Source organism: Miniopterus natalensis, chromosome 17 (genome assembly GCF_054644295.1).
Source record: "Miniopterus natalensis isolate mMinNat1 chromosome 17, mMinNat1.hap1, whole genome shotgun sequence".
In the NCBI taxonomy this organism is placed as follows: Eukaryota; Metazoa; Chordata; class Mammalia; order Chiroptera; family Miniopteridae; genus Miniopterus; species Miniopterus natalensis.
The window spans coordinates 35,861,827-35,886,406 of record NC_142097.1 but is presented as its reverse complement, the minus strand read 5'-3'; the positions used below and the strand labels follow the sequence as shown (position 1 = coordinate 35,886,406).

The 24,580-nt window shown below is 41.6% G+C and overlaps 1 protein-coding gene across 3 annotated transcripts in view; it reads right to left on the bottom strand.

Annotated features, from left to right (window-relative positions):
• TLK2 (tousled like kinase 2) overlaps positions 1-15,820 on the bottom strand; it is a 70,208-nt gene extending 54,388 nt beyond the window's left edge. For all 3 annotated transcript variants that reach the window (XM_016204104.2, XM_016204118.2, XM_016204112.2), the window contains exon 1: positions 15,738-15,820. In XM_016204104.2, coding sequence (XP_016059590.1) covers positions 15,738-15,818 — 81 coding nt within the window. In that variant the 5' untranslated portion in view covers positions 15,819-15,820. The remainder of the gene's footprint in view (positions 1-15,737) is intronic.
• Between the last annotated feature and the right edge of the window lie 8,760 nt (positions 15,821-24,580).

The window sequence follows — 24,580 nt, the reverse complement described above, 5'->3', positions numbered from 1 at the left end:
GGAATTCTTCAGGATACTCATCCTGTCCCCAGCCTCCTGTTGCTGAGGCCAAGTCCCAAGCAACAAAGACAGGGATTCTACCCAACCCTCACTTCTGGAACCGAAACTCTACCTTAAGCATGGCACACAAAATACTGAGGCCCCAACAGTCCTTTCACCCAGCTCATGAGATGGTGGTTCCACACCAGGAGAGATAAGCAGCTGCACACACACAAGGGCTCAGCTCCTAGAGCACGGAGGTCACTCACAGAAAAGTCCACCACCATCCTCACCCCCAGCTTCAGATATTTGGCCTAGCGGGAAAGCAGAAACCCTAATACCAAATCTCTTCCTGAAAGACCTGACTTCATTCGCAAGAGTGCGGACAAGTTTAAGTCTAAGGGTGTTCTCAAGAACAGTGGTGGTTGTGGTAAAAGACAACTGGAAGGAGATTCATGCATATACTGTAAACCCTCAATTTTGTGGACCTCAATTTAACGGAGACTTCGGATATAACAAGACAAAATTTCCAGACCATATGTCATATTTGAAAATGAATGCCCTGTTAATTTTATAATGCTTTTAACCAAGGCTTGCTTATAATTAAATTAACAGGTTATTTTGTTGTTGTTATTAATTCACTGTTATTTTTAACAAATTTTAGTGAATAGGCCATATGTTGGGTGAAAACACTGAAGTAATTTTGCCAACATAAACAAATATTACATATCTACAACTATAGTCTACATGTTTAAATCCAAGAGTCACCGCTGTTAAACAACGCTCAGCGCATTGCACAAGGTAATTAATTGGTCCTGTTGTTGCATGGCTGACTCTCTGCAGCAGTTTTAACTCACACTGGCCAATGTTCCCACATGCACTAAGCCGCACCCCAGGCCTATGCATTTGTTTACTCAAGGTGACTGGTGAATGCACGCATTTACTGGACCTATTCAGTATAAATTTAAAATTATTGTAATACATATAGAAAACTTTACAGTGAAATTAAACTTTTCACACATACTTAATTTTAATTACACAGACGTGTCTACAAAAGTAAAAACAGGTAAACTAATTTGTCAGTTTTTTAGCATACGCATTCAGAAAACCTACTTTATTATATAATGGACTTTCGGCTTTAACAGACACCCCCTCACCGAATTAGTCAGTTATATCAAGGTTTTACAAGATACGGCTAGACTGCAGGTCAGGTAGTTTGCAGGGGAGAATCAGGGAATAAGATTTCTGGGAGGAGTTCTCTCGGGGCCAGTACACATAGCAAACAGGAACCTCAAAACTCTCCCTTCCTTCATGGATCCTCAATTTGATTGGATTAGTTTGTGGAAAAACTTATGCCTCAGGGCACTGTTGAAAACAATAGAGTAATATGGGCAATTAGTGGAGTTTAACAACTGGGTTGGTCAGGGAAGGAGAGCCCTACCAGCACCAGTCATCCCAGGGTGACTGCAAGCTGACTAAAGCTGAGGAACACCACCAGAGGCTTATCCCTGGGGAGATGGGGTGGTAGAATAGACTTCACTAAAATAATCCAGCCAGTCACTAAACAAATAAACAACCAAATACCAATAACATGCCCCAAGGGATGGGGTGAGAAACCAGTATCCAGCACTGCTACAATGTATCATTTAAAATGATAAATGTTCCAACAAAAACTTCATGAGGCATGCAAAGAAATAATAAAGCATGACCCATATGGGGGGGGGGGGGAATTAGGCAAAAGAAACAGCCTGTGAGAGTGACTAGATGTTGGATTTAACAGAAAAATATTTCAAAATACCCATTATAAATATGTTCACAGAACCAAAGGAAATCATAATTAAAGATTTAAAGAAAGGTATGAATGACAATGTTGCATCAAATAGAGAATATCAACAGAGACACAGAAATTATATATATTTTAAAAAACACACAAATGGGAATCCTAGAGCTGAAACTACAATTAACAAATAAAAAAATGCACTAGAGTAGAGGCTCAAGAGTATAACTGAATGGGCAGAGGAAATAATTAGGAAATTTGAAGATAGATCAATAAGAGATTATGCAAGCTAAAAAAAGAAAATGGAAGAAAAATACACAGAGCTTCAGAGAAAAATGAGAAACTGTTAAGTATACCACCATGTAGATAACTGGGTACCAAAAGGAGCAGAGAAAATACTCAAAGAAACAATGGCTGAAAGCTTCTCAAATATCTGCAAACCACATACCTGACTCAAAAAACTCAAAACTCAACATTTTTAATCCAGTTAGAAAAATGGCAAAAGACATAAACAGGCATTTCACTGAAGAGACTATAAAGATGGCTAACAAGCATGAGAAAAGATGTTCAAGATCATTAGCCAGCCATGAGGGAAATATAAATTCAAACGACAGTAAGATTTCATTACATACCTATCAGAATGCTAAAATAAAAAATAGTGACAACACTAAATGCTGTCAAGTATGTAGAAAAACTAAATTACTTGTACTTCACCATGAGACTGTAAAACGGTACAGCCCATTTGGAAAATTGTCTCACAGTTTCTTTTAAAACTAAAAATGTACTTAACGCTTAACATATGAACCAGCAACTGTACTACTGAATATATGTTCCAGAGAAATAATATACACACAAAAAACTGTACACCAATGTTCATAGCAGCTTAATTTCATAATAGCAAAAAATTAGGAACAAGCCAAATGTCCTTCAATGGGTGAATGGTCCAACAAACTGGTATATCCAAGCATGGAATACTACTCAACAATAAAAAAGAACCAGCTATTTATATGCACAGTAACAACTTGATGTCAAGTGGAAAAAGCCAATCTCAAAAGGTTGTATTACACACACACACACTTGAAATAATGAATTTAATAGAGATGGAAAACAAATTAGTGGTTGTCAAAAGTCAGGGTTTCCAGGGAGAGAGCTACAGAGCAGCAGGAGAGAACCTTGTGGTAATGGAGCAGTTCTACATCTTGATTGTGGTGGTGTTTAGAAGCAGCTACACAAGTGATAAAATTGCAGAGATGTACATACAAATGATGCATGTGTAACATGAAATATATACAAGTTCTGCAGATTTTGTCAATGTCAATTTCCTGACTTTAATATTTTGCTATAATTATGCGAGATGCTGCTATGTTATTATTTAACATGAGAATTACCTATTCCTTGAAAGGTTAAGAGAGACTACCTGTAACTAGGGAGTGCACTTTTGCCCCACTTCAAGGAATAAGAGAAGGAGGAGTAGAAAATAGTTTTATAATCACCTGGATTTTCCCTTGGTTATATGAGTCTATTCTGACTTTTATGTATTTTTGTCAACATTAATTCCTATTACCTTTGAGTGGAATTACCTACTTCACTGAGACTTTCATATTAATATCATATAAGTAACACCACCCACTTCCAGTTTTTTCTCTTTGTGGGCTCCCAGTATCTCTTCCTACACCTTTTACTCTCTCCATTTTCCTCTTTGTTTCCTTAATTTTCTAACTCTGGATTAATTCCTATTCTTCTGTTCTGTAGTATATTATTTCTTCTTATAGTTTTATTATTTTTTCCTCTTTTTGTTTCTTTAAAAAAATTTTAACTATAACCTTAAATTGACTGGTAAATTCATACTCTTGTATGTTAAGTACTTCTCTGTCCCATTACATGTTTAATTACATGGTATTTTCATTTATGTTATTTTCTAAGTAAAACAGTCTGTTACTTGATAGTTGATATACAATAGCTATTTAGGAGAATGTTTACTAACATCTAAGTCACTGGAGAAGGGAAACTGTCCCTTAAAAGAGTCATCTCAACCTCAAAAAGAAGCCAGTAAGAATTTTTTAAACAAAGTATGATAATACGTTACAGTCCTACGTAAAAAAGCACCATTTTCTACACCAACATTTAAACTGTTTAACCTGTCTCCCGCTATTAATGATTTTTTAAAGTAAAAAACCAAATAAACAATGGTCAAGTTTCTTGTTTTAAAAAAAGTATGGTTTCCAAAAACAAAGTAAAACATGCTTATACTCAAAAAAATGCATATACTCAAAATGTACTTTTCAGAGGACTTAAAAAAATATTTCAGTTACAAGCCTAAAGAAAACTTTGTGGAACTGTTATCAATCCATGAAAACTGAGGTTAAGATACAAATGTTGACAACCAGCCTTTAGCACATGAATGAAATGCATATAAACTACAAAAAACTTGTAGAAGGAGGGGCCAGAGGTTAATCTTTCACTTCTGTAAAAGTTTAAATGTCAACATTTATTGAGTTTCTAAAGCCTTCATTTCCTCTTTGAACTAAATAGACATCTTAAAAGGGATTGACAAGAGTGGCAAAACTTGAACTTGATTAAATATAAAGGAACACAGCTGACAACAGAGTCAAATATCTGAGGTAGTAAAGATACTCCATTAAAAGCAAGACCTAATGGAAAATTAAAACTAAGGGTCTCTATAATTTTTTAGTCATTAGTAGCATCACTTTTTCACACCATAGCAGAATCAAATCAGCAATTAAAACAGTCTGACTCCGAGGCATACCACACTGGTTAGTTGATCATAGTGTTCCTAGCAGTGAAACAGATGGACCCTCTACTTACTTGATCTGTACATAGTTCTGGGTCAAGTAAACAAAAGCCTAATTTGCATCATTACAAAAAGAGAGCCACTGCCCCTTAGGCCCCTTAATCAACCCCAAGATCTGAGTAAGTTGACAGGCACAGAACCCTTTGAATGACTGGCCTCACTGAGGAAAGATCCCACCACACTGCCAAAAATTGACACTGTTAGTCTTTCTCCCAGCCTTCCTCCAGGGTAGCTGTGCATTAGGGAAAATAAAGACTTTTCAAGAATTACTAGATACTGGCTCTGAACTAACACTAATTCCAAAAGACCCAAAACATCACTGGGGTGCACCACACCAGTCAGAAGAATATACTTAACTAATATTAATGATTTTTAGTAATATTTTGGTCATGTCAAATCCTAATCGTGTGATTTAATAACATCCATTTCCAAACAACAAGCAAGCACAACCATTAGAACAAGAAATCCTTTACCGGTCTTCTCTCCTGAAAACCTGCCTATGGAAGTCTACATAATTTACTCAAGATCTGGTGCATATAATTAAAAACACAGACAATAATATGTTGGCAAGGAAAAGGAGAAGTTTAGCCCTCATGCGCTGCTGGGAGAGATGTAAAAATGGAGCAGCTGCTTTGGAAAACACTGGCAGTTCCTCAAATGGTTACACTATTAACTTAAAAAGTACGTTTTAGAGATCCTTAGTTTTACACTAGGTCCAGGCTTTAAAGGATATATCTTTTTTTCTTTTAATCCTCTGAGGAAGGGAGAGAGAAACATCGATCAGCTGCCCTCCACATGCTCCCCAAACAGGGATTGAACCTACAACCCAGGTATGTGCCCAGACCGGAAATCGAACTGGCAATCCTTCGGTGCCCAGGACGACACTCAACCGAGCCACTCCAGCTGAGCTAATGGAGTATCTCCTAACTAAGACCCAGTAATTCCACTCCTCGGAATATACCTAACAGAAATGAAAACATATGTTCCCACAAAGACATGTACATGAATGTTCACAGCACCATTATTCATAATAGCCAAAAAAAGGGGAAACAACCAAAAGGTCCACTAACTGCCGAATAGATAAACAAAATATGGTTTATCAATAAAATATTATTTGGCAATAAAAAGAAATGAAGTTTGGAAACATGCTATAACATGAATGAAACTTGGAAACAATGCTACCTAAGTGAAAGAAGCCAGTCACAAAGAACAGCATATTGTATGATTCCATTTAAATGAAATGTTAACAGGCAAATCTATAGACAAAAAGTAAAACAGCTTTATATTACTAACTGTAAAAAGTGAAATAAGGAATGTACTGCACCAAAACCCATGAAAAGACAAGAACTCAGAAAGGTAAGCTCAACATGAAATAAATAAATAAACAAATAGCTTCTATTTGAGGGCATTTGCTGATTTAATTCTAAAGAAAAAGCTTTGAAACTGAGCTGTACTTTAGGAGACCTGGGGGTGTGAGGAGAGAAGACATGGAAAGCCCAGTACCTGCCCAATGAGGGGAGTCTGGGAAACCCACCTCATACTTTAAACAAGGAACACAGGGCTACTCTCTCAGGATATGAGTGATCCAGAAATAAAACAGCCCTTGTGAAAATCAATGGATAGCCCAGCCAGTATGGCTCAGTGGTAGAGCCTTGACCCATGAACTAAGAGGTCACTGGTTCAATTCCTGGTCAAGGCATATGCCCAGGTAGCAGGCTTAATCCCTAGGAGGGAGCGTGCAGGAAGGAGCCCATCAATGTTTCTCTCTCATTGATGTTTCTATCTCTCTATCTCTCTCCCTTTCCTCTCTACATCAATAAAAGCACATTTTAAAAAAACAACTCAATGGATAGGTTTATGCACATTACAAACTCAAAGAGAAAATATAAAAAAAAGTTGAAGGTAGTTCAGAAGAAACTACCCAGTATTCAGCCCTGGGAAATAAAGACCAACAATATCGAAGACAATAAGAGGAAGAGAAAATACCGTAAGAAGGTCTAACATATGTTTAAATGGAGTAGAGAAAGAAGAGGAAGAGGAAGATGGGGTTTTTAGGGCAGAAAAACTACTCTGTATGATACTATAGTAAATAAGTATCATACATTTGACCAAACCCATAGAATGTACACCACCAAAAGTAAACCCTTAATGTAAACTATGGACTTTGGGTGATAACGATATGTCAGTGTAGGTGGGTCATCAATTGTAACAAGTGTACCACTCTGGTGGAGGAATCTTGATAATGGGGAGGCTATGCATGTGTGGGGGCAAGGAGCATATGGGAAATTTCTGTACCTTCTACTTAGTTTTTCTGTGAGCCTAAAACTGCTCTAAAAACTAAAACCTAAGTTCTTTTTAAAGTGTATGCTCAGGTTCCCAAAAAATGTTCAGATGTAAATAAAACACAGGTAGGTCTCCTTCAGCCCCCCCACCTCACATCCTGTTAATGGGGAGCTTCCCCTCCTCCTAGGGTTTTCTCTGCCCGTTCCTTCTGCAAGGAGCCATCCCTTCCTCCCAGTTCCCTCCACGCTCCCCACATCCCCACAAAGGTCCCTCCTACCTCCACTGATACTCCCTCCTCATTCTGCCCACCCAACCCCACACCCTCCTCCCTTCGGTCCTCTCTGCCACACACCTTTCTGGAGCCTCTTTCCCTCTACTCTGCAGACTCCTTGCGCCCCCCCCTACCACTGCAAGCCTACACCCCTGTGCTGACCCAAATCCTTAGGTACTTGTCCAGCATCTCCTTTTCCGACCCCTTGATGCCTGTTCCGCACCCCGTTTCTCTCTGCTCCTTCCCCTTTTATTAGGCATTGACTTTTTGCTGGTTCTGATCTCTGGACCAATGGGATGTTCATGTTCGGAACACCTGTCTCCCTCCACCTACCAGCAGTCCAGGTCTGTGCTTGCCCCACCTCAGTTCTCCTTGTCCCTTTGTGATCCTGAACCAAGCCCTGAGAATTCCTTGGGGCTGTCTCTGGGGCTGACTCGCCCTCTACCCCTGGTTTCCACCCCCACAATAAATAAATAAATAAATAGTAAATAAATCACAGATAAATAATAAAGAAAAAAGTACTCTAACCTAGCTAGATATATCTCCCATTTCCACATTATAGTGCATAAAATCAAAGACAAAGAAAAATTTAGGAAATGGACAAAGAAAAGATAGGTTACCTTCAAGGGAATGGCAATGAGACTAAAAAAGGGTGTAATGGAAGCCAGTGGACAACAGCAAACAATGTGCTGAAAGAAAATAGTTAACCTAGAATTTTAAACCTAGCAAAAATACCATTCAAGAATGTATATCAGGCAAAAGAAAAAGTATTCCAGATAGAAGGTCAGAGATGAAAAAAAGAATGGATACGTGACATTTTTTGCATTTATTGAAACCCATAGAACTGCACAACACAAAGAGTAAACCCTTATGTTAATAATTATGTATCAATGTTGGTTATCAATTGTAACAAGTCTCCGCACTACTACAACACCTTAATAATAGGGGAAACTGGCAGGATGGGGAGGGAGTATATGGAAACTCTCTGTACTATCTGCTCAATTTTCTGTAAAACTAAATCTGTTTTAAAAAATAAAGTCTATTGCCCTGGCCAGCATGGCTCAGTTGGTTGAAGCATAATTACATGCACCAGGAGGTAGCTGGTTCGATTTCTGGTCACGGGACTGCCCAGGTTGTCCGTTCATTGTCCAGACCATCCAGGCATGTTCGAGAGGCAGCTGATTGATGTTATTCTCTTGCATCAATGTTTGTTTCTCTCTTCTCCCTCCCTTTCCCTCCCTTTCTCTGTCTGGAATCAATTAAAAAAACTGTTTTCTATAAAAAATAAAGTCTATTAATTAAAACACACAAACACACAATTAAATACAGAACAGTAACATGTGAGTTGGGAGAGGAATAATGGAGTTAAATCTTCAAGGCCCTTTTTGACAAAAACGAGGGCAAAGGTATTGATTAACATTAATCTTTAATAAATTAAGGATACATATAATTTTTGTGGTAACAAATAAGAGTACATAACTTTCAAACTAAAAAAGGGGAAATGGAATCCTAAAAATAAATAACTGACCAAAAGAAAAAGTATGAGAATGCTTATTATTATTATTTTTAATATGTCTGTATTGATTTCAGAGAAAGGAATGGAGAGAGAGAAAGAGGTAGAAACATCAATGATGAGAGTCATTGATCGGCTGCCTCCTGCATGCTCCACAATGGGAATCAAGCCCACAACCCAGGCATGTGCCCTGACGGGGAATTGAACTACAATCTCCTGGATCATAAGTCAATGCTCAACCACTGAGCCACACTGGCTGGGCAAGAGAATGCTTATTTCTTTATCTTTTATAGTAGAGAATGAAAAAAAAAATCATTTCAAAAGGTAAAGAAGCATAAGACTGATTTTTAAAGAAACAAGGAAGATTTAAGCCCAAATATATGTTATTGCATTAAATGTAAATGAACTAATCTTCCAATTAAAAGACAAGAGTTTTAAGACTGGATTAAAACCAAAAGCTAGAGTGGGTCATGCCAGTATAAGTGACAATAAACACTACTTTCATCTTCGTCCTCAATACTCTTTTCCAATTCAACAAAGGTTTATTCAATGTATACAACATGCTGAGCATTTGAATAATCAGATAAAGATATCCATATTCTCAAGGAGACTATTAGGGGAAACAAATGATGTCATAATAAAAGTAAGTTATCAAGTGTTAATAAGATAATGCAACTAGATTGGTGGATGTATCTGGAAAAGCTATAAGAAAAAGATAATCTGGGTTAAGCCTTAAAGAGTAAACTGAAAGTTCATCAGGCAAATAAAAAAGGAAAAGTAGAAGAGACAGCATAAGTCTGTTCATTAACATTAAAGATTAGGAGATCAATCATGGTTTGAGGTAGCAGAGCACAGCAGTAGGAGAGTAGACAAGTGGCCATGAAGTTGAAAATTTATGATATGGATGCCTCGAGGTGGTGAACACGCAATATAATATACAGGTGATGTATTATAGAATTGTACACCTGAAATCTATATAATTTTATTAATAAATGCCACCCCAATAAATTCAATAAAAAATAAATAGACCTGCTGGTATTCTGATTTTTACTGTATTGAAATTAGATTAATTTGGGGGAGAATGGACATCTTTGGGGGTTTTTGTTTGTTTGTTTTAGAATGGGGATCTTTGTAATAATGAGACTACTAAATCATGAATTTGGTGTATTTCTCCTTTGTTTTTTTTAAACATATCTTTATTGATTTCAGAGAGAGGAAAGGAGGGGGGAGAGAGAGATAGAAACATCAATGATGAGAGAGTCATTGATCGGCTGCCTAGCCCGCAACCTGGGCATGTGCCTTGACTGGGAGTAGAACCCCAATCTCCTGGATCCTAGGTCGATGCTCAATCGCTGAGCCACGCCAGGCCGGCTCCATTTTTTCTTAAATTTATCTCAATAACATTGTGTAGTCTTCAGTAGAGTTCTTCCCTATCTTTTGCTGATTTATCCTTATATATTTGATGCTTTTAAAATGCTATGGCAATTGATGACATTTTAAAGACTTTGTTTTCTACTTGTTTGCTACTCATGTGTAGTAATACAATTGATTTTTGCATATTGATCTTGTATCTGGTGATCTTAGTAGGGACACCAATAATTCCCTTGGTCTGTAGATTCTTTTGTATTATTTATGTTTATACTCAGGATTGTGAATACTCCTTTTTTTTTACTTTCCAATCTTTATGTCTTTTACTTCTTTTCCTTGTCTTAGAGCATTAACTAGGTCTTTCAGACAATGTTGAACAAATGTGGTGATAAATTACCCTTGTTTCATCACTGATCTTTAAGGAAAGCTTTAAATATTTCACTATTGTGTATGTTTGCTGTGAATTAGGAGTCAGCAAACTACACCTTGTGAGTCAAGTCTAACTGCCATTTGTTTTTGTAAATAAATTTTACTGGAACACACACACACAGAATTTAGGATAGGGAGTTTTAATTTTATCTAGTAAGTAATGGGAGCCATTAAAGCAAGGGACTAAAACAGTAATATTGATATTTTTTTTAGAAATATAACTGGTGGCCGTTTACAGAAAGACAAGTGGGGTAAGACAGACCAGTCATGAATGAGGACGGTCTGGAATAAGGCAGCAGCAGCAGGGGCAGACAAATGCTTAACAAATTTCAGAGAAAGAAGTATGAGTTGATACTTGACTACATGTGAAATGAGGGAAGAATTAAATAAATACTAAAGTAAATGAAAAGGAGAAGATACCATAAAGGCAAACATAATAAATGTATCAACAGTTCCTAAAATTTACCAGTAGAAATATTTTTCAGATTTATACTTATTGAGCATTGTCTATGTATTAAATGCAAAACCCCTGTTTTTATTAATGGGGGGTAGGGGGGACAGCAATGTGAGAAACATCTATCAGCTGCCTCCCGGAGAACAAGCCCTGACCAGGGATGAAACCCACAAGCTAGGCACGTGCCCTGACTGGGGATCCAACCTGCAATGACCCTTCAGTGCATGGAATGACATTCCAACCAACTGAGTCACATCACCAGATAGACAGATAGATAGATTTTTTTTTAATTATTGAAAATGGTATGTGAAACAGCTAACACTATATATCCATAACTAACACCTTCTAAGTGATACAACTAAATGACAGGAAAGATTATCAGTTAATTAACCATCTTTTCAGGAGTCAAGTAAGAAATTTGATCATTTAAAGTTATGTATCAGACTCACAAATTTATGAAAGATAGGAAAGGAGATTTTCTTTAAGAAGACATCAAAAATCTTCTATGTGGAACTACTTAAAAGTTTATGGTCTTGCTTTAGGCTCTATAAACTGAAAGTTCTTATTGTGTCAAAATGAAGTCTCACTTCTCATGGCTTCTTATTTTTTCTTTTCAATACCATCCACATATTGCATAATCCTTTTTATTGAATACAACTAAAACCAATGACATCAGTTGAAAAAGTAGGTTACAGTGGGGGAATCTAAAAAAAGGCACCTTAAAGATTTTTTTTTGAACTTAACACATATAAATGTATACTCTGTTGCCAGTCTTTTGATGTAGGCCTTCTGAGTTGTAGATCCACTGACTGCAGTTCTACATTATCTTACACAAACCACACCCATAATGCATCATCTACAATTTCCAGTTTCGATTTCTTTAAGATACTTGCCAAGGATGTAAATGAAGAATTTGTTCAGACTTTAAAAAGTATATATTTTTTTATATATCACCTTATATTTAGTCTTTCCAACATAGTTAACTTAATTTTCTTAGAATCAACAATTTTTTCATTTTGCAATTGTATCTCACTGGTTTACGTTATTTTGTATTAAATTATATAATGATGATACAAGTGCAAGTTGTCATAAAGTGATCCTTGGTAAATCTATAAATTCAACTGCTGGGGGCAATGCAGTGAGCATTTTATGTCCCATAAAAAGAGAATGAAGGTTTACTGACTGTTATAAAAGATCTCAATTCACTTCTTATTGCTTTTATTGTACATGGAACAGTACCTGCCACATAGGAAGTTCTATGTACGTATTTGCTACTACTATGTTAGCATTAAAGTTCAACTAAGTATAGAAAACAGTGCCTGCAAGGGTGAAATTCTACCTGCTTTACACAGTCTCCAGAACAAGAGACTACCTACACTTAAATTGTCAAAAGGGAGTATTGCAGTGGTCCTCAATGAAAACTTATGAATACAGGGTATAAAGTCAGTTTCACATTACTGAAAGTGGATTATCCAGTGCTTAAAGGAAGAGATCTTTAAAAAGAAGTAGGATAGCTCATCACATGTCAAGTCAACAAAAAATAAAAAAGTAGGTTCATAACTCAATTTCACCTTATCACCTCAGAAATGCTAACAGGATGGTTACAGTAGTCCTTAAGTGGCAGTTAGACTAGAGGAAGAAAGTCAGCTATTGCTTCTTGGTGCATATTAAGCTACTTTCCTTTACCATAAACTCATTAATGACAGAAAATACCAATCTCTTAAACAAAAAAACCACATAGTGCATCCCAAAGCGCAAAACAAATGCTTTTGGTTTACCAGTTATTATAAATTACATATGCTAATACAAAGAGAAACAATGCATATACTGCAATATGCAAGAAAAATTTTAATTTGTAAATAAAACATCTAAATAAATATAAGAAAAGAGCAACTTAAATATATGTAATAAATGTGGTGGGTTGGCCATTTCATTTTAGTGTAGGTTTTGGGATGTATATCCAATTTGCAGGTGTAAAAAAATTGAAGCAACATGAAAGAAGATCTATAGTAACCAGGAAGTTCAAAGATGGCAGCTACTTAAAACACTCTTGTCCACTAGGGAAGAATTCACAGTGGCACTGAATTTCTTCCTTCTATGGAAATCAAAAAGTACTGAAAATGTTATGGTTAGGAGAAACTCGAGATAGCCCATGAGGCTGCACCAGTCCCACTAGATGGCACTATCATGGAAAAGTCACTCTGTTCTCCCATTTGGAGTAAGGGCTGAAAGCTCTCTTGATCTTTGCAAAACTGAAAGCTGTCATCAACACAATGACATCTTCACTGGAAAATCATGACCCATAATGAGGAATTCAAAGCTAGGAGGAGGAGTTTTTTCCAAAAGCACCTTTCCCCCCAGTACCATGTTCTCCTCCCTACTCCTATTCCAAATCAGTGGCCTGAGAGATACAATGTCTTGTAGGCAAAAGAAGTTATACAAAATGGAGACTTTCTTTTCCTCTTCCCAACTCTGCAAACTAAAAAAGAATTTACTTAGTTTTTTTTCTTCAAGTTTTGTTGCTATGGAGGGAAAAAACCACTCTACTTCTAGTCTTTCAATAACATATTTATTGTAATCAATATGCCTACCATGACTGGAATCAAAATAGCATACAATTGCCCTAGCCGGTTTGGCTCAGCGGTTAAGAGTCAGCCCGTGGACTGAAGAGTCCCAGGTTCGATTTTGGCCAAGGGCATGTACCTCAGTTGCAGGCTCGATCCCTGGCTCTGGACAGAGCACACGCAGGAGGCAACCTATCGATGTCTCTATCACATTGATATTACACTCTCTCTCTCTCTCTCTCTCTCTCTCTGCCTTCTCTCCCCCTGCCCTTCTCTCTTCCCCTCCCCCATTCTTTCTGAAACGCAATGGAAAAAATAGGATTTAAAAAAATTAATTAATTAAATTTTTAAAAATTAAAATAAAATAGCATACAGTTAATGCCATAAAAACACTTGGATATAAATGAACTTTCTCTATATATTAAAGGTAGAACTTCCTGTTAAACAGGTCATCAGATTGTTTTCTGATACCTTAGTTATATGATGTTAAGCTGGGCCTGGGCAGCAAAATTCAGTGTCACTCATTCCCATTACTTATGCTTTACCCCATCAAAGGTATACTTGGATGTAGCTATCATGAACCAAAAAACAAGAGGAAAGGAAAGCATCCTAACAACAAAGCCCAATGAGTTTAAACTACGTACAATTTGAACACAACCTTACTTTTACTCAGTAGGTGACCATTTGAACAGGGATTTGGATAGGAACCTTCTGTTGAATTACGAAGTTAAAAGACACATCAAAGGTCATTATTAGGTAATCAACTGAATCAGAGATCAATTTAATACTTAAGTGTAGTGGTCCCTTCCAGTTGAAGCTACTTCACCTAGATCAGAGCGTTTACATTTATACATGTAATTTCAATGTATAACAACAGTCAGGAGTACAGCCCTACAAAGTACCACAAAAGTCAGTTACTAAAGTGACCAAAAAGAAGCCCCAGTCACCAATGTGTAAGGCACTGGCCTCCTAAAGTGGCCAAAAAACTCCAAGAACTACAATATGTGTATTCCCATAGCACCAGGTCCAAGCCCTAATACATATCTCATCCCAGTATGATCTCTCTCCACAATGGAGTTTTGGAGGCATTGTGCTGAGGTGTCATCTGTACCACCCTGCACAATGCCTAGTATGCAGTCAATATTTGTTGAATGAACAAAAACTATCAAGTTATTCCAGCTCACCAAAACAGTGAGACCCATCAAAGCAGCAGGTTTTTTCAACTAAACCTTAACAAGTAACTTTTTTAAAATTACTGATTTTTAGAGAGAGAAGGGAGAGGGAGAGAGAAACATCAATGTGAGAGTGAAACATTAATCAGCTGCCTCTTGCATGCCCCTTATATCAAGGATTGAGCCTGAAACCCGGGCATGTGCCCTGACAGGAATCAAACCTGCAACCTTTAGATGCACAGGGCGACACCCAACCAACTGAGCCACAAAGGCCACGACAACAAATAACTTCTTTAGGAATCTACTAACCAAAGCATGAAACTAATACCTAGGTCACCATCAGAAACAAGATTTCTTGAAAAGCACAGAAAGAAATGTATCACATGAAGTCAAAGGTCAAAAAGTCACAAGTCCCAAACCCAAGTAATGCAACAATCTTGGATTGGTGAAGCTTTTAAATAAAGCATCATAAATATACTTTACATATTGTACTAAAACCATCCTATGAGAGCAAAGGGGTGAAGTAGCAGGGACATAAGGTCGCACAGGAAGCCATAACAGTGTGTAACTTAACACTTGCCCATTAATGGGGGCTTGATCTTATTTTATGCTACCAGAACGAAAATAAAGAGTAGACAGGAAGGAAAAATAGCAGAGAGAAAGCAGTCTGGGGGTACAAACAGGAGGAATCTGCTGAACTGCAGATTTAGAGAACTGACAGACTTAGCAAAGACAGCTTTTTCAAAACTCTACCATATAACTATCCAAAAAGCCCAGTGTAAGGAAGCTATGCCAATACCTTTCAATTAACAGTTTTCTTCTGAGTGACTGAGGAGTTTTGACAAAATATGGCATAAAATACACATCTGGTTAATATCCTTGCAATAGGACCCATAGGAAACCTCTCCCATATTATAGGGTTGAAACAGCAGCATACACTCCCATACAGAATACCATCAAATGCACTGCTGAATGAGTGGTAGGATTTAAAAGTTCATTGGAACCACGAGCCGAATCTTCTCCTGTACAAAGTATCAGTATGGTCCACCCAAATTGCCCTTAATTGGTTTTTAAATTAGACTATGCACAGTGTTCATTACCACTATTTTACTCACCTTACTAACACCAACTCCAGTAAACCTGGCCTCTAATAATTCCTGCCGTCGTGGGTCCAGGCTATGCAATTCTTCCATCATTTCTACTGAAAAAGAAGAAAGTAGGCTGTGAGACCATAAAGGCTAAAACGTGAAGAGCCAATTTAGTTCCCCGAATGGTCACATACAGGTAAACCTCAAGTAAATATAGCATACAAGTTATAAACTACAATGTGCTGTATCAAATAGTAACACATTTAAAGTTATAAAGTGGCTCAGAAATTCTCCTGAGGGCAACTTCTTCTCTCATTCTGATTTGATTTTAACAGCAAAAAAACCTCAAACCCTTCATAAAATCTCTGTAAAAGTTGAGCAAGGACTACCTTGACAACAAAAAAAAATGTCCTCCTATCAACCTCTGAATTTAGCTAAGTACTTTCTAATATCTCTTTCCGAAACACACAGGAACCAGTTCTTAAACTAAAATCATTAATAATAATTTCATAATAATATAGCATGAATCAGAACCTACATATAAGTTCAAATAACGCTATTTATTATATAGCTCCTTTCTCTGCAGAGCTCACAGTAGCTCATAAAAAAGGGAATTATTTTCAATTTAATAGAGACATGGTAAAATCATCAACCTGCATTCACTCAGGAAATTAGTATAGTTCCATAACCATTCCGTTTCAAATCTTTTTCTGACCACTCCCTGGAGCAGTAGGTTTCTCTAGACATCTGCTTTTAGCACTCCTTCCAAACAGGGAGGGGCAGGAGGACACCATTTTTAAACTCCTTCCATGACCAATTAATGCACGAGCTACTTTCAGCAAATATGTCCATCCTTTGCAAGAGAGAAACTCTTGCAGAACCCAATGGAAACCTCGCTGTGGAAAAGGAGCATATACTATTACATAGAACCCCTTTGAACATATTATTATTGGAACGACTGGCATGATTTAAAAGTTCACTGAAAACATGAATTAAACATTCTCTTCTGCAATCTAGCAACTCCACGATTTCCAGTAACAACCCCTACAAGCCCTCCAGTTTCATTTCCCTTCCTGGATTGAGAGCCTGAGGCAAGGGGAATGAAGAGGTGATAAATTAAAGTTTCACCCGCACATACATACAAGTGCAGGTTACAGAGGGAATCAGGAAATTCTCGGAGGGGTAGAAAGGCATCTTTAAAAAAGGAAAGAACAAGCAGAATGAGTTCCCCCTAAGTGGCCTTCCTCCAGTGTCGCCCTGCCCTAGTCGAGGCCGGAATGGCAGAGGTTGCAGCCTCCGTCAAAGCCCAGGGTCTCTCAGAACATTTCCTAAACCTCCATACCCAGGCCTGGCCAGGAAAATGACACCCCAGCAGTTATTCCATTTAATGTCAACTCATGTTAAGGAAACAGCCACTCTGTCTCATTCCAGCCGGGCCTTGGACTGGGATCCTCCCTGTAGCCTAGAGCCGGGAAGCAGGACTGATGGGGCCTGGGCCCGGCGCCCCTCGCCTCCAGCCGGCTCCAAACTTTCCCCAACTCCAGGCCCACCTGTCACGGAGGGAGGGAGGGCCAGCTCTCGGGGGCGCCCGGGAGGCTGCCGGGGCCTCCAGCTGCCGGGGCGCCCCCCTCTGCCCACCGGCCGCCGGCCCCACTGCCAGGCCGGGGCCGCCTGGGCCTCCCCCATCTTCCGCCCGGCCCCTCGGCGACCCGCAGCTCTCGGGAGCCCCTTCCGCCTAAGCGCCGGGGAGCTGCGGCCCGGCGCCGGCCCCGGGGTGGGCCCGGGCCGCAGCCTCCTCAGCCGGGGGGTTTCCCGAACGGTTAGTGCCCCCGGCCGGCGCCCTCCCCTGCCCCGGGCTCAGCCTCTCACCTGCCGCCGCCGCCGCCGCCACTCCACGCTCCTCCAGGGAGGGGCCCCGACCCGACCCGGCTGCGGATCGCTCTGCTCTCCCCCTGGGCAGGCCCGGGGCGGAGCCGGGGCCTCTCCTGAGCGCCGCAACCCCCCGCCCGGGCAGCCGCCGCCGGCGCCGGGCTCCACGAGAGGGCGGGCGGGGGAGGGGGGCCGCGGAGGCCGCAGATCCCCGGGCTCGCGTACAGAGCCAGGCGCCCGACGCGGGCCCGGGCCCGGGCGGCAGCGGGGGTTGCGGGACCGGCCTCTTGGCGCCGGACAAAGGCCAAGGGAGGTGCAGGAGGGCCCAGGCCCGGCCGGGAGGTGGGGGCCCGCTCGGCTGGGGGCCACTCGGGTGCGGCGCGGAGGGCGTGGGGGGGGGGGGTCGGAACCGCTGGTGCCCAGGACCCGCCTCCGGCCCCTTAATCCGGATCGGTTCGGTCCGGATTAGTAGTGATCGGTGTAAACACACTAGTGAAACCGCGTGTTTCCTCGCGAGATTTGCACGGCTGGGAAGCAGGGGGGGTCCGGGGGGGGTGGGATGGGGGAAGAGCAGACAGCGGGGGAGGAGGGGGAGGGGACCAGGGAGGTGGGGGGGGTCCCCGCTGCCCCAAAGCCCCGCCTCCTCCAATCAGCGGCCGGGCTGGCGGGCAGGGGTTAACCAGGGGACCCCGCGCCGGCTGAGGAGGCCGCCGCCTCGCAGCGCGGCTGAGGGCGGGAGGACGGCGGCGCCGGCGGGCTGCCTGCGACGCGTGTGGAGGTCGGCTGCCCGGAGAGCGGCCCGCGCCGGAGTCCCGAACCTCGGCTGTCTTAGTACAACCCGCCCCGCCCCAGCCCGGCCGAGGCGGTTGGGCCTGAGCTCTGGACCGCGGGTTGGAGCGAGAGGGGCCTCCCCGCCTGGGCCGGCGTTTCCCGGATCCGCCTCGCTGAACCCGCGCCCGCTAATCCCGCGTCTCCACGAGTTTGGATGAGAAGTGGGGTGGCTCTGCCCAGGATGGATTTTAGAGGAAGAAAGCCTGTGAGCCCGCGGACCCCGCCCGAACTTCCCCGGAGGTACCCAGTTAGTGAGTTCGCTGTGCCCACCGTGTTCCCTGGCTCCCACTCCCCGTCACTCTCCGAAGCGGTGGTCCCCGTCCCGAAACTCACTTGGGGCCCCGGAAAGTGGACAGCACTTTACCTCCACATACCTGGTTGGCAGGGCGCCTCCCAGGACAAAAGGTGCCCTGGGATCAAAGCCGAGCCCCCACCCACACCAGGATGTTGCCCTCCAGAAAGGGGGGGGCACTGCCCCAAGGGGACACCGGGCGCCCGGGGAAGGTTCCATTTCAAGCTCTGATTAAAAACACGGCCCTCCTGAGTACTTAGGAGGGTCTGAGGGAAAGTGTTAGGATGGAAAAACAGGCCTGCCCCTCAAAGAATGTCTGCCGAGGAATGAGAAATATGAAAAGGTGAGCCCTGGTGCACCCTGCAGCAAGGAGAGCCTGCTCCGCAGGAAAAAGCTCCCGCTCTGACCACCCTGCACCGAAGGAGAGCACACTCTCCACGAGTCCTCCGAGCCAGGGCACTGACTTCAGTGCGGACACCCAACTTTTTATTTTCCTCTGATGCCTTCTCAATCAGATGTCTAGAGATGACTTAAGGACTACAGGCGAATCACAAGTTAAGACTAGACATTGAGCGACAGTCTCGAACTTTTCCAGGGAGTAGGCAAGTACTTCAAGAGGAGTTTCTGCCTTTTTTTTCTTCCTGGTACTTTGTAATTCTTCTATATTTTAACAGAACAGACCTGCTGAAAGGGCAAAGGATAGCAGCTTCCTTTCTGTTCTCCAGCCTTCCAAGCCCTTGGGCAAATTCAAGCACTGTGGAAAAACTCCATTAAACCAAGAGTCACCTTGCCCTTGATCCGTCAGGTTGGGAAGTGCACACACATATTTCCAAAGATAAGTGTTTGAAGGGGAGGGGGAGAGAAAGTTGGGGGCAGAGAGTAGGAAAAAAGGGCAAGGTGAAGGACTATCAGGAGGGCAGGAGAACCAAGAGGCCTATAGTGTACATATGACTTGCCTTCCACTCCAACACAGAAGAAAAGCAAAGGAGCCAAGTTCTTTCATTATACTGAATGATCAAGAAAGTTAACTCCTTAAGACAAATGAGGAGAGAAGAATTTAAGGAAAGCACACAGTCAGCTGAGTTTCAGCCCAGCTCTTCCACAGATAACTGTATGTGCCTGTGACCTAACCTTTTCAAGCTTTGCCAACCTAACCTGTGAAGGAGGGGTTTAGACCAGAGGATTTCCAAAAGCCTTTCCAAGTCTGAAAGGCTATTATTCCACTTTTAAAATTATTTAAAATAATCATTGAAACTGGGAAAGATGAGATTTTTAGTTTCTCTTTTTCTAGGGCGTTTTTCTCTGCATGTTAAAGAACTTAACGCCATCACAGACCTATTCACAGCCCCACTCTAAATTTAACACTCATCCCAATAGGAATTAGTCAAAGGAATTTAATGAATTTGCTTACCACAAAGATTGGTGCTTCTATTTATAGGCACCATGTAAATGGAAATATCAAATACCAACAGTAAGGGAAAAAACACAATAGGGTTCACCCTTCCCCGGAGAAAGTTGGATAATTTTTAAATAAAATCTGTTGTCAAATGGTTCCTCTTACAATATGATTTAACCTTGAGTTCATGAACCAACTTGTTTAAAGTGTGTGCTCACATGGCAGCTTCTGAAGACTCAACTTGTCATGTACTGGCAAATGGTGACATGCCACATGCAAAGGCCCAATCCCCATCAGCTGCAGAAGACTCAAACCTGGATCCAACTAGAAGATGCACACTGATCATGTGGTCCTTTTTGCCTTTAAGTGTGTATATGACAAGTCTTCCAGGTTCATGTTCACATTCCCAGAGACAACCACGGAGCTGGTCGACACACCTCAGCCAAGTTTAGGTGATCCCCAAGGTGTGCTCTGTAGGTCTCGACAGGTTAATATGCTTTAAAGGGAGTGGATATTACTTTGGTCCTTGGGAAACTCTGGGTTAAAGTTAAATGGAATCCTTTATTTAAGTACCAGTTAGAGCCTAAAATGTGTAATGTGCTTATGGCAACCTCCAGGAGGGAAGCTGGGGTATTCAGTGTTTTCCTATTTGATTTTAGAACCATCACCCTGTTTCTTGGTTGGCTGGTTGGTTGGTTGGTTGGTTGTTTCAGGGTACTCATGGGAGTTATTGAGGAAGACATTGGGAGAAACATGAGTAGTTTAACCCCTTTTGCTCATTCATGAATACCACACTAATCATTGTCCAGCATATTCTTGGATGTTTCATAATATCCACCATCTTCAACAAAAAAGATCCTGGCATTTGATACTGAGCAGATTGACAGTGCTCAGAGGCTACGAGGATAAACTTCCCAGTCAAGGTCCTCAGTTTTCATCTTGGCCCTGCCTCTTACCAACTGTGTAGCCTTAAGCAAGACATTTACCTTCTCTAAGCCTCAGTTTCTTTATCCATAAAATGGTGTTAAAACCTCACAGGACTGTTGGAGGATTAAATAATATATCTTCTTGACAAAGTAATTCCTGGATAAATATTTCCCAAACTTCCCATTTCTGCCAAGGGTTTATACATTTGTCATTAGATTGAGTTGGCAGCACAGAGTTTAACTTCACAAAGCAGGCTGCCAATGTCTTTAGTGGTACTATTTCCTTACAAACAGAAAAAGAACTTGATGTCTCTTTAATGAAGACATTTGTTGGGGAGAGTAGAGAAAAACTTAAAAGTCGCCTGACCTGTTTATGCTCTCCCCCCACCCTGAGAACTGAGGGTTTCTAGTGGTATGAAGAAAATATTTTGTGAAAGCAATATTTCCATTACAAGTTATGGGCAGGACAGTATAGGACAAGCTTTTGTGGGCAGGCAGAACTAGGTTCCAATCCTGTCCCTTCACCTCTTAGATTCCTCATCTGAAAACTGTGGCCAGCACACATAATTCCATGAGTGGCTTTAATTAAAACGGAAATAATGATGGGGAACGCCTTGTAACCGTGCCTGTCATACATAGGCATTTAGTCAATGTTATTTCCTCTTTCCTCCCCATTCCTAACAAAATGGAAAAGCATCTGTTTGCCATGAAAGTGCACTACAGGTTAAAAAATTCAGATCTCAGCCTTTGGAAGATGCTCTGCCAGTCACTCCCCTAGCGCTGTTTTTCATATCCTCCTACTGCTCAACTTGCTTCAGAAACCCTTCTTGGGCAAGTCTCCTTGACACAATTTATCAAGTCATGCGTTCTTCCCCACAGCCCACTGATGCTGGAACAATCTTGTTCTGGAGAGCATCTCCCTTCTCTAATTTCCTCTTCCAACTCCCTCCCCAATGTCACTTCTTTTTAATAATTGTCTTTTCCCTGCATTGTGTGTTCCTTCTTTCCAGCAGCTAAATGTAAAATAGACAATCAAAAGAAGAATATTTCATGACACATGAAAATTATATAAAATTCTAACGTTGGTGTCCATAAAGTTTCACTAAAACACAGCCTCACTACTCCCTTTACATACTGTCTGTGGCTGCTTTTGCACTCCACTTTCAGAACTAAGTAGTTCTGACAGGCCGGCAGAGCCTAAGATATTTGCTCTAGGCCAGGGCTTCTCAAATGCTAAAGAGTATATTTATCCTTTGGGCATCTTGCTAAAATGCAGGTTCTGATTCAATAAGTCGGGTGGGACCTGAGATGCTGCATTCCAACATCTCCCAGGTGCTGCTGCTGCTGCAAAGGTTTGTCTGTTACATCAGGAGGGTTTTTGTGTAAATGATTTCTAAGTAAACAAATCTTAGAAAATATGAGAAGTTGGAGTGTAGCCCATAATAGTAACCTCAAAAGGATTTTCCACGTTGTTTGGGCATCGTGGACAGCCTGAATGGATGTGGGAATGGATTTGTTAGTATCTCCTTGAGCCTAAAGGGGTTGCAGCCCCCCAACACTCCTGTGATGTAATGCTTCCTATTATTTGCCCTAAACTTATCATTCCAACTACAGAAGGACCTTCTTTGTCCAGGAATTTCAGAGTTTGGGAAAGAAGACTGAGTTCACCTTATCCAAATTCTTGATTTTTTTCAACTTGAGGCAAGTCACCTCTCAGCTCTTCCTTCAGTGACCAGTGCTTCTCAGGGTGACAAACCCTTGGAGAAGAACCTGGGTTCAAATCCCAGCCCTCTAGGTACATGTTCTAAGACCCAGAGATACATGGTGCCTCAATTTCCTTATCTGTGCAGTGGAGAACATGTACGTAAAGTACTTGGCATACTGCCTGATTCTTGGCAGGTGCCTCCAACCTGAAAGCATCTCAAAACTTAATACATCCAAAACCTGCTCCCTCCCACCAGCTGACACATTTAGCAAATGCCAGTTCCATTCTTTCATTACTTAGACCAAAAACCTTGCAATTATCCTCTCTTCCACTTCCACCACCAGGTCCTCCACTCCAGCCTCACCACCTGCTCTCACCCCAGGGCCTTTCTACTTACTATCCCTCTATCTGGAACACTCTACAGCATGTACCTAGCTGACATGGCCACATGTTATTACGTTGCATGGAGTACATCCTATCTCCTGTGTACATGTGATAATGATATGGAGTTGGCAAGTAGCTGCCTTTCGATGACAGAGTGAGAAGAACCTCCAGGCTCTTTCAAGAGCCAGTCATGCTAGGCTTTTGAGTAGGAGGAAGTAAGGAGGGCATTTTAAAAAGGAATAGCAGAGCCCCAAAATGAAACCCTCACTCTCCTGTGCATGCTAATGGGAGCAAAGGACAATAAACGCATAATTACATGTTGAAAGCAGGGTCTGTGGATGAGTGCTAGACCCCAGTGGCAGTATGGATACTACTTTGTATAGGGTGTTAGGTCAGGGACAGCTATTCTTTGATAATTAACATCTGAGCAAGTGTTTAAATGAAACGAAGGTACAAATCCTGTCACTGTCTAGGGGAAGAACCTTCCAGGCAGGGAACAGTGAGTGAAAATGCCCTGGGGGCGGAACTTGCACTGGCAGCAGGCCCGCTTTGTCCAGCAAAGCTTAGGGGCCTTCTGGGCTTTCTGGGCATTGCATGCTAGTGTGAGAAAGGTACCTGCTGCTGCATGCAACACACAGGGAGACCACGATTTCACCAGGTCTTGACATAGCAAGGTACTTGATGCTGTAGTGAGTTTCAGTGTCTGGAGCCTGTGTTTAATGCCTAATCCCAAAGGATAGGGATTATAACGAAAAGCACTTATTGAGCATTTATGCGGCAGGCGCTGGAATAAGAGCATGTTCATTATCATGTTTAATCCTTTCAACCTTGAGGGAGGCCCACCTTACAAATGAGGTGGAGGAAGCAGAGGAGGGATGAAATCTCCAGTCACAGCTCATGGGCAGCCGAAAGGGAGTTCTCTCATAGATGGTCAGGTTCCAGGGCCTGTGCTATTGGCCCCCTGCTCTGCTTGATTTTAGGCTATACCACGTGCACAGAGGACTCAATTCTTATGTTTTTATTGATTTGAGAGAGAGAGAGAGAGGATGAGGGAGAGAGAAACATTGATGATAGTGAAACCAATCAGCTGCCTCCTGCACGCCCCCTACTAGGGACGGAGCCCACAAGCCTGCCATGTGCCCTGACTGGGAATTGAACCGGCGACCTCTCGGTGCATGGGATGGTGCTCAACCGAGCCACACTGGCCGGGGCTGGTTTCAACTAACTCTTAACTTTCGTTCATCTCATTCTGGTTTATTGCTTCATTACTTCACATTTATTGTTTTCCACAATTTCCCTAGCTGACAGTTTCCACTTCCTTTGAAGATTTAGACATGGGCAGTTGGTTCATGACTTAGTTAAGACTCCTCAAATTCACCATCACCCAGAATCTGGTTCTCAGTTCTTCAGGTCCCCCCTGCACCAGAGTTAATCCAACTAAGAAAGAATATAATAAAAATGCTGAAA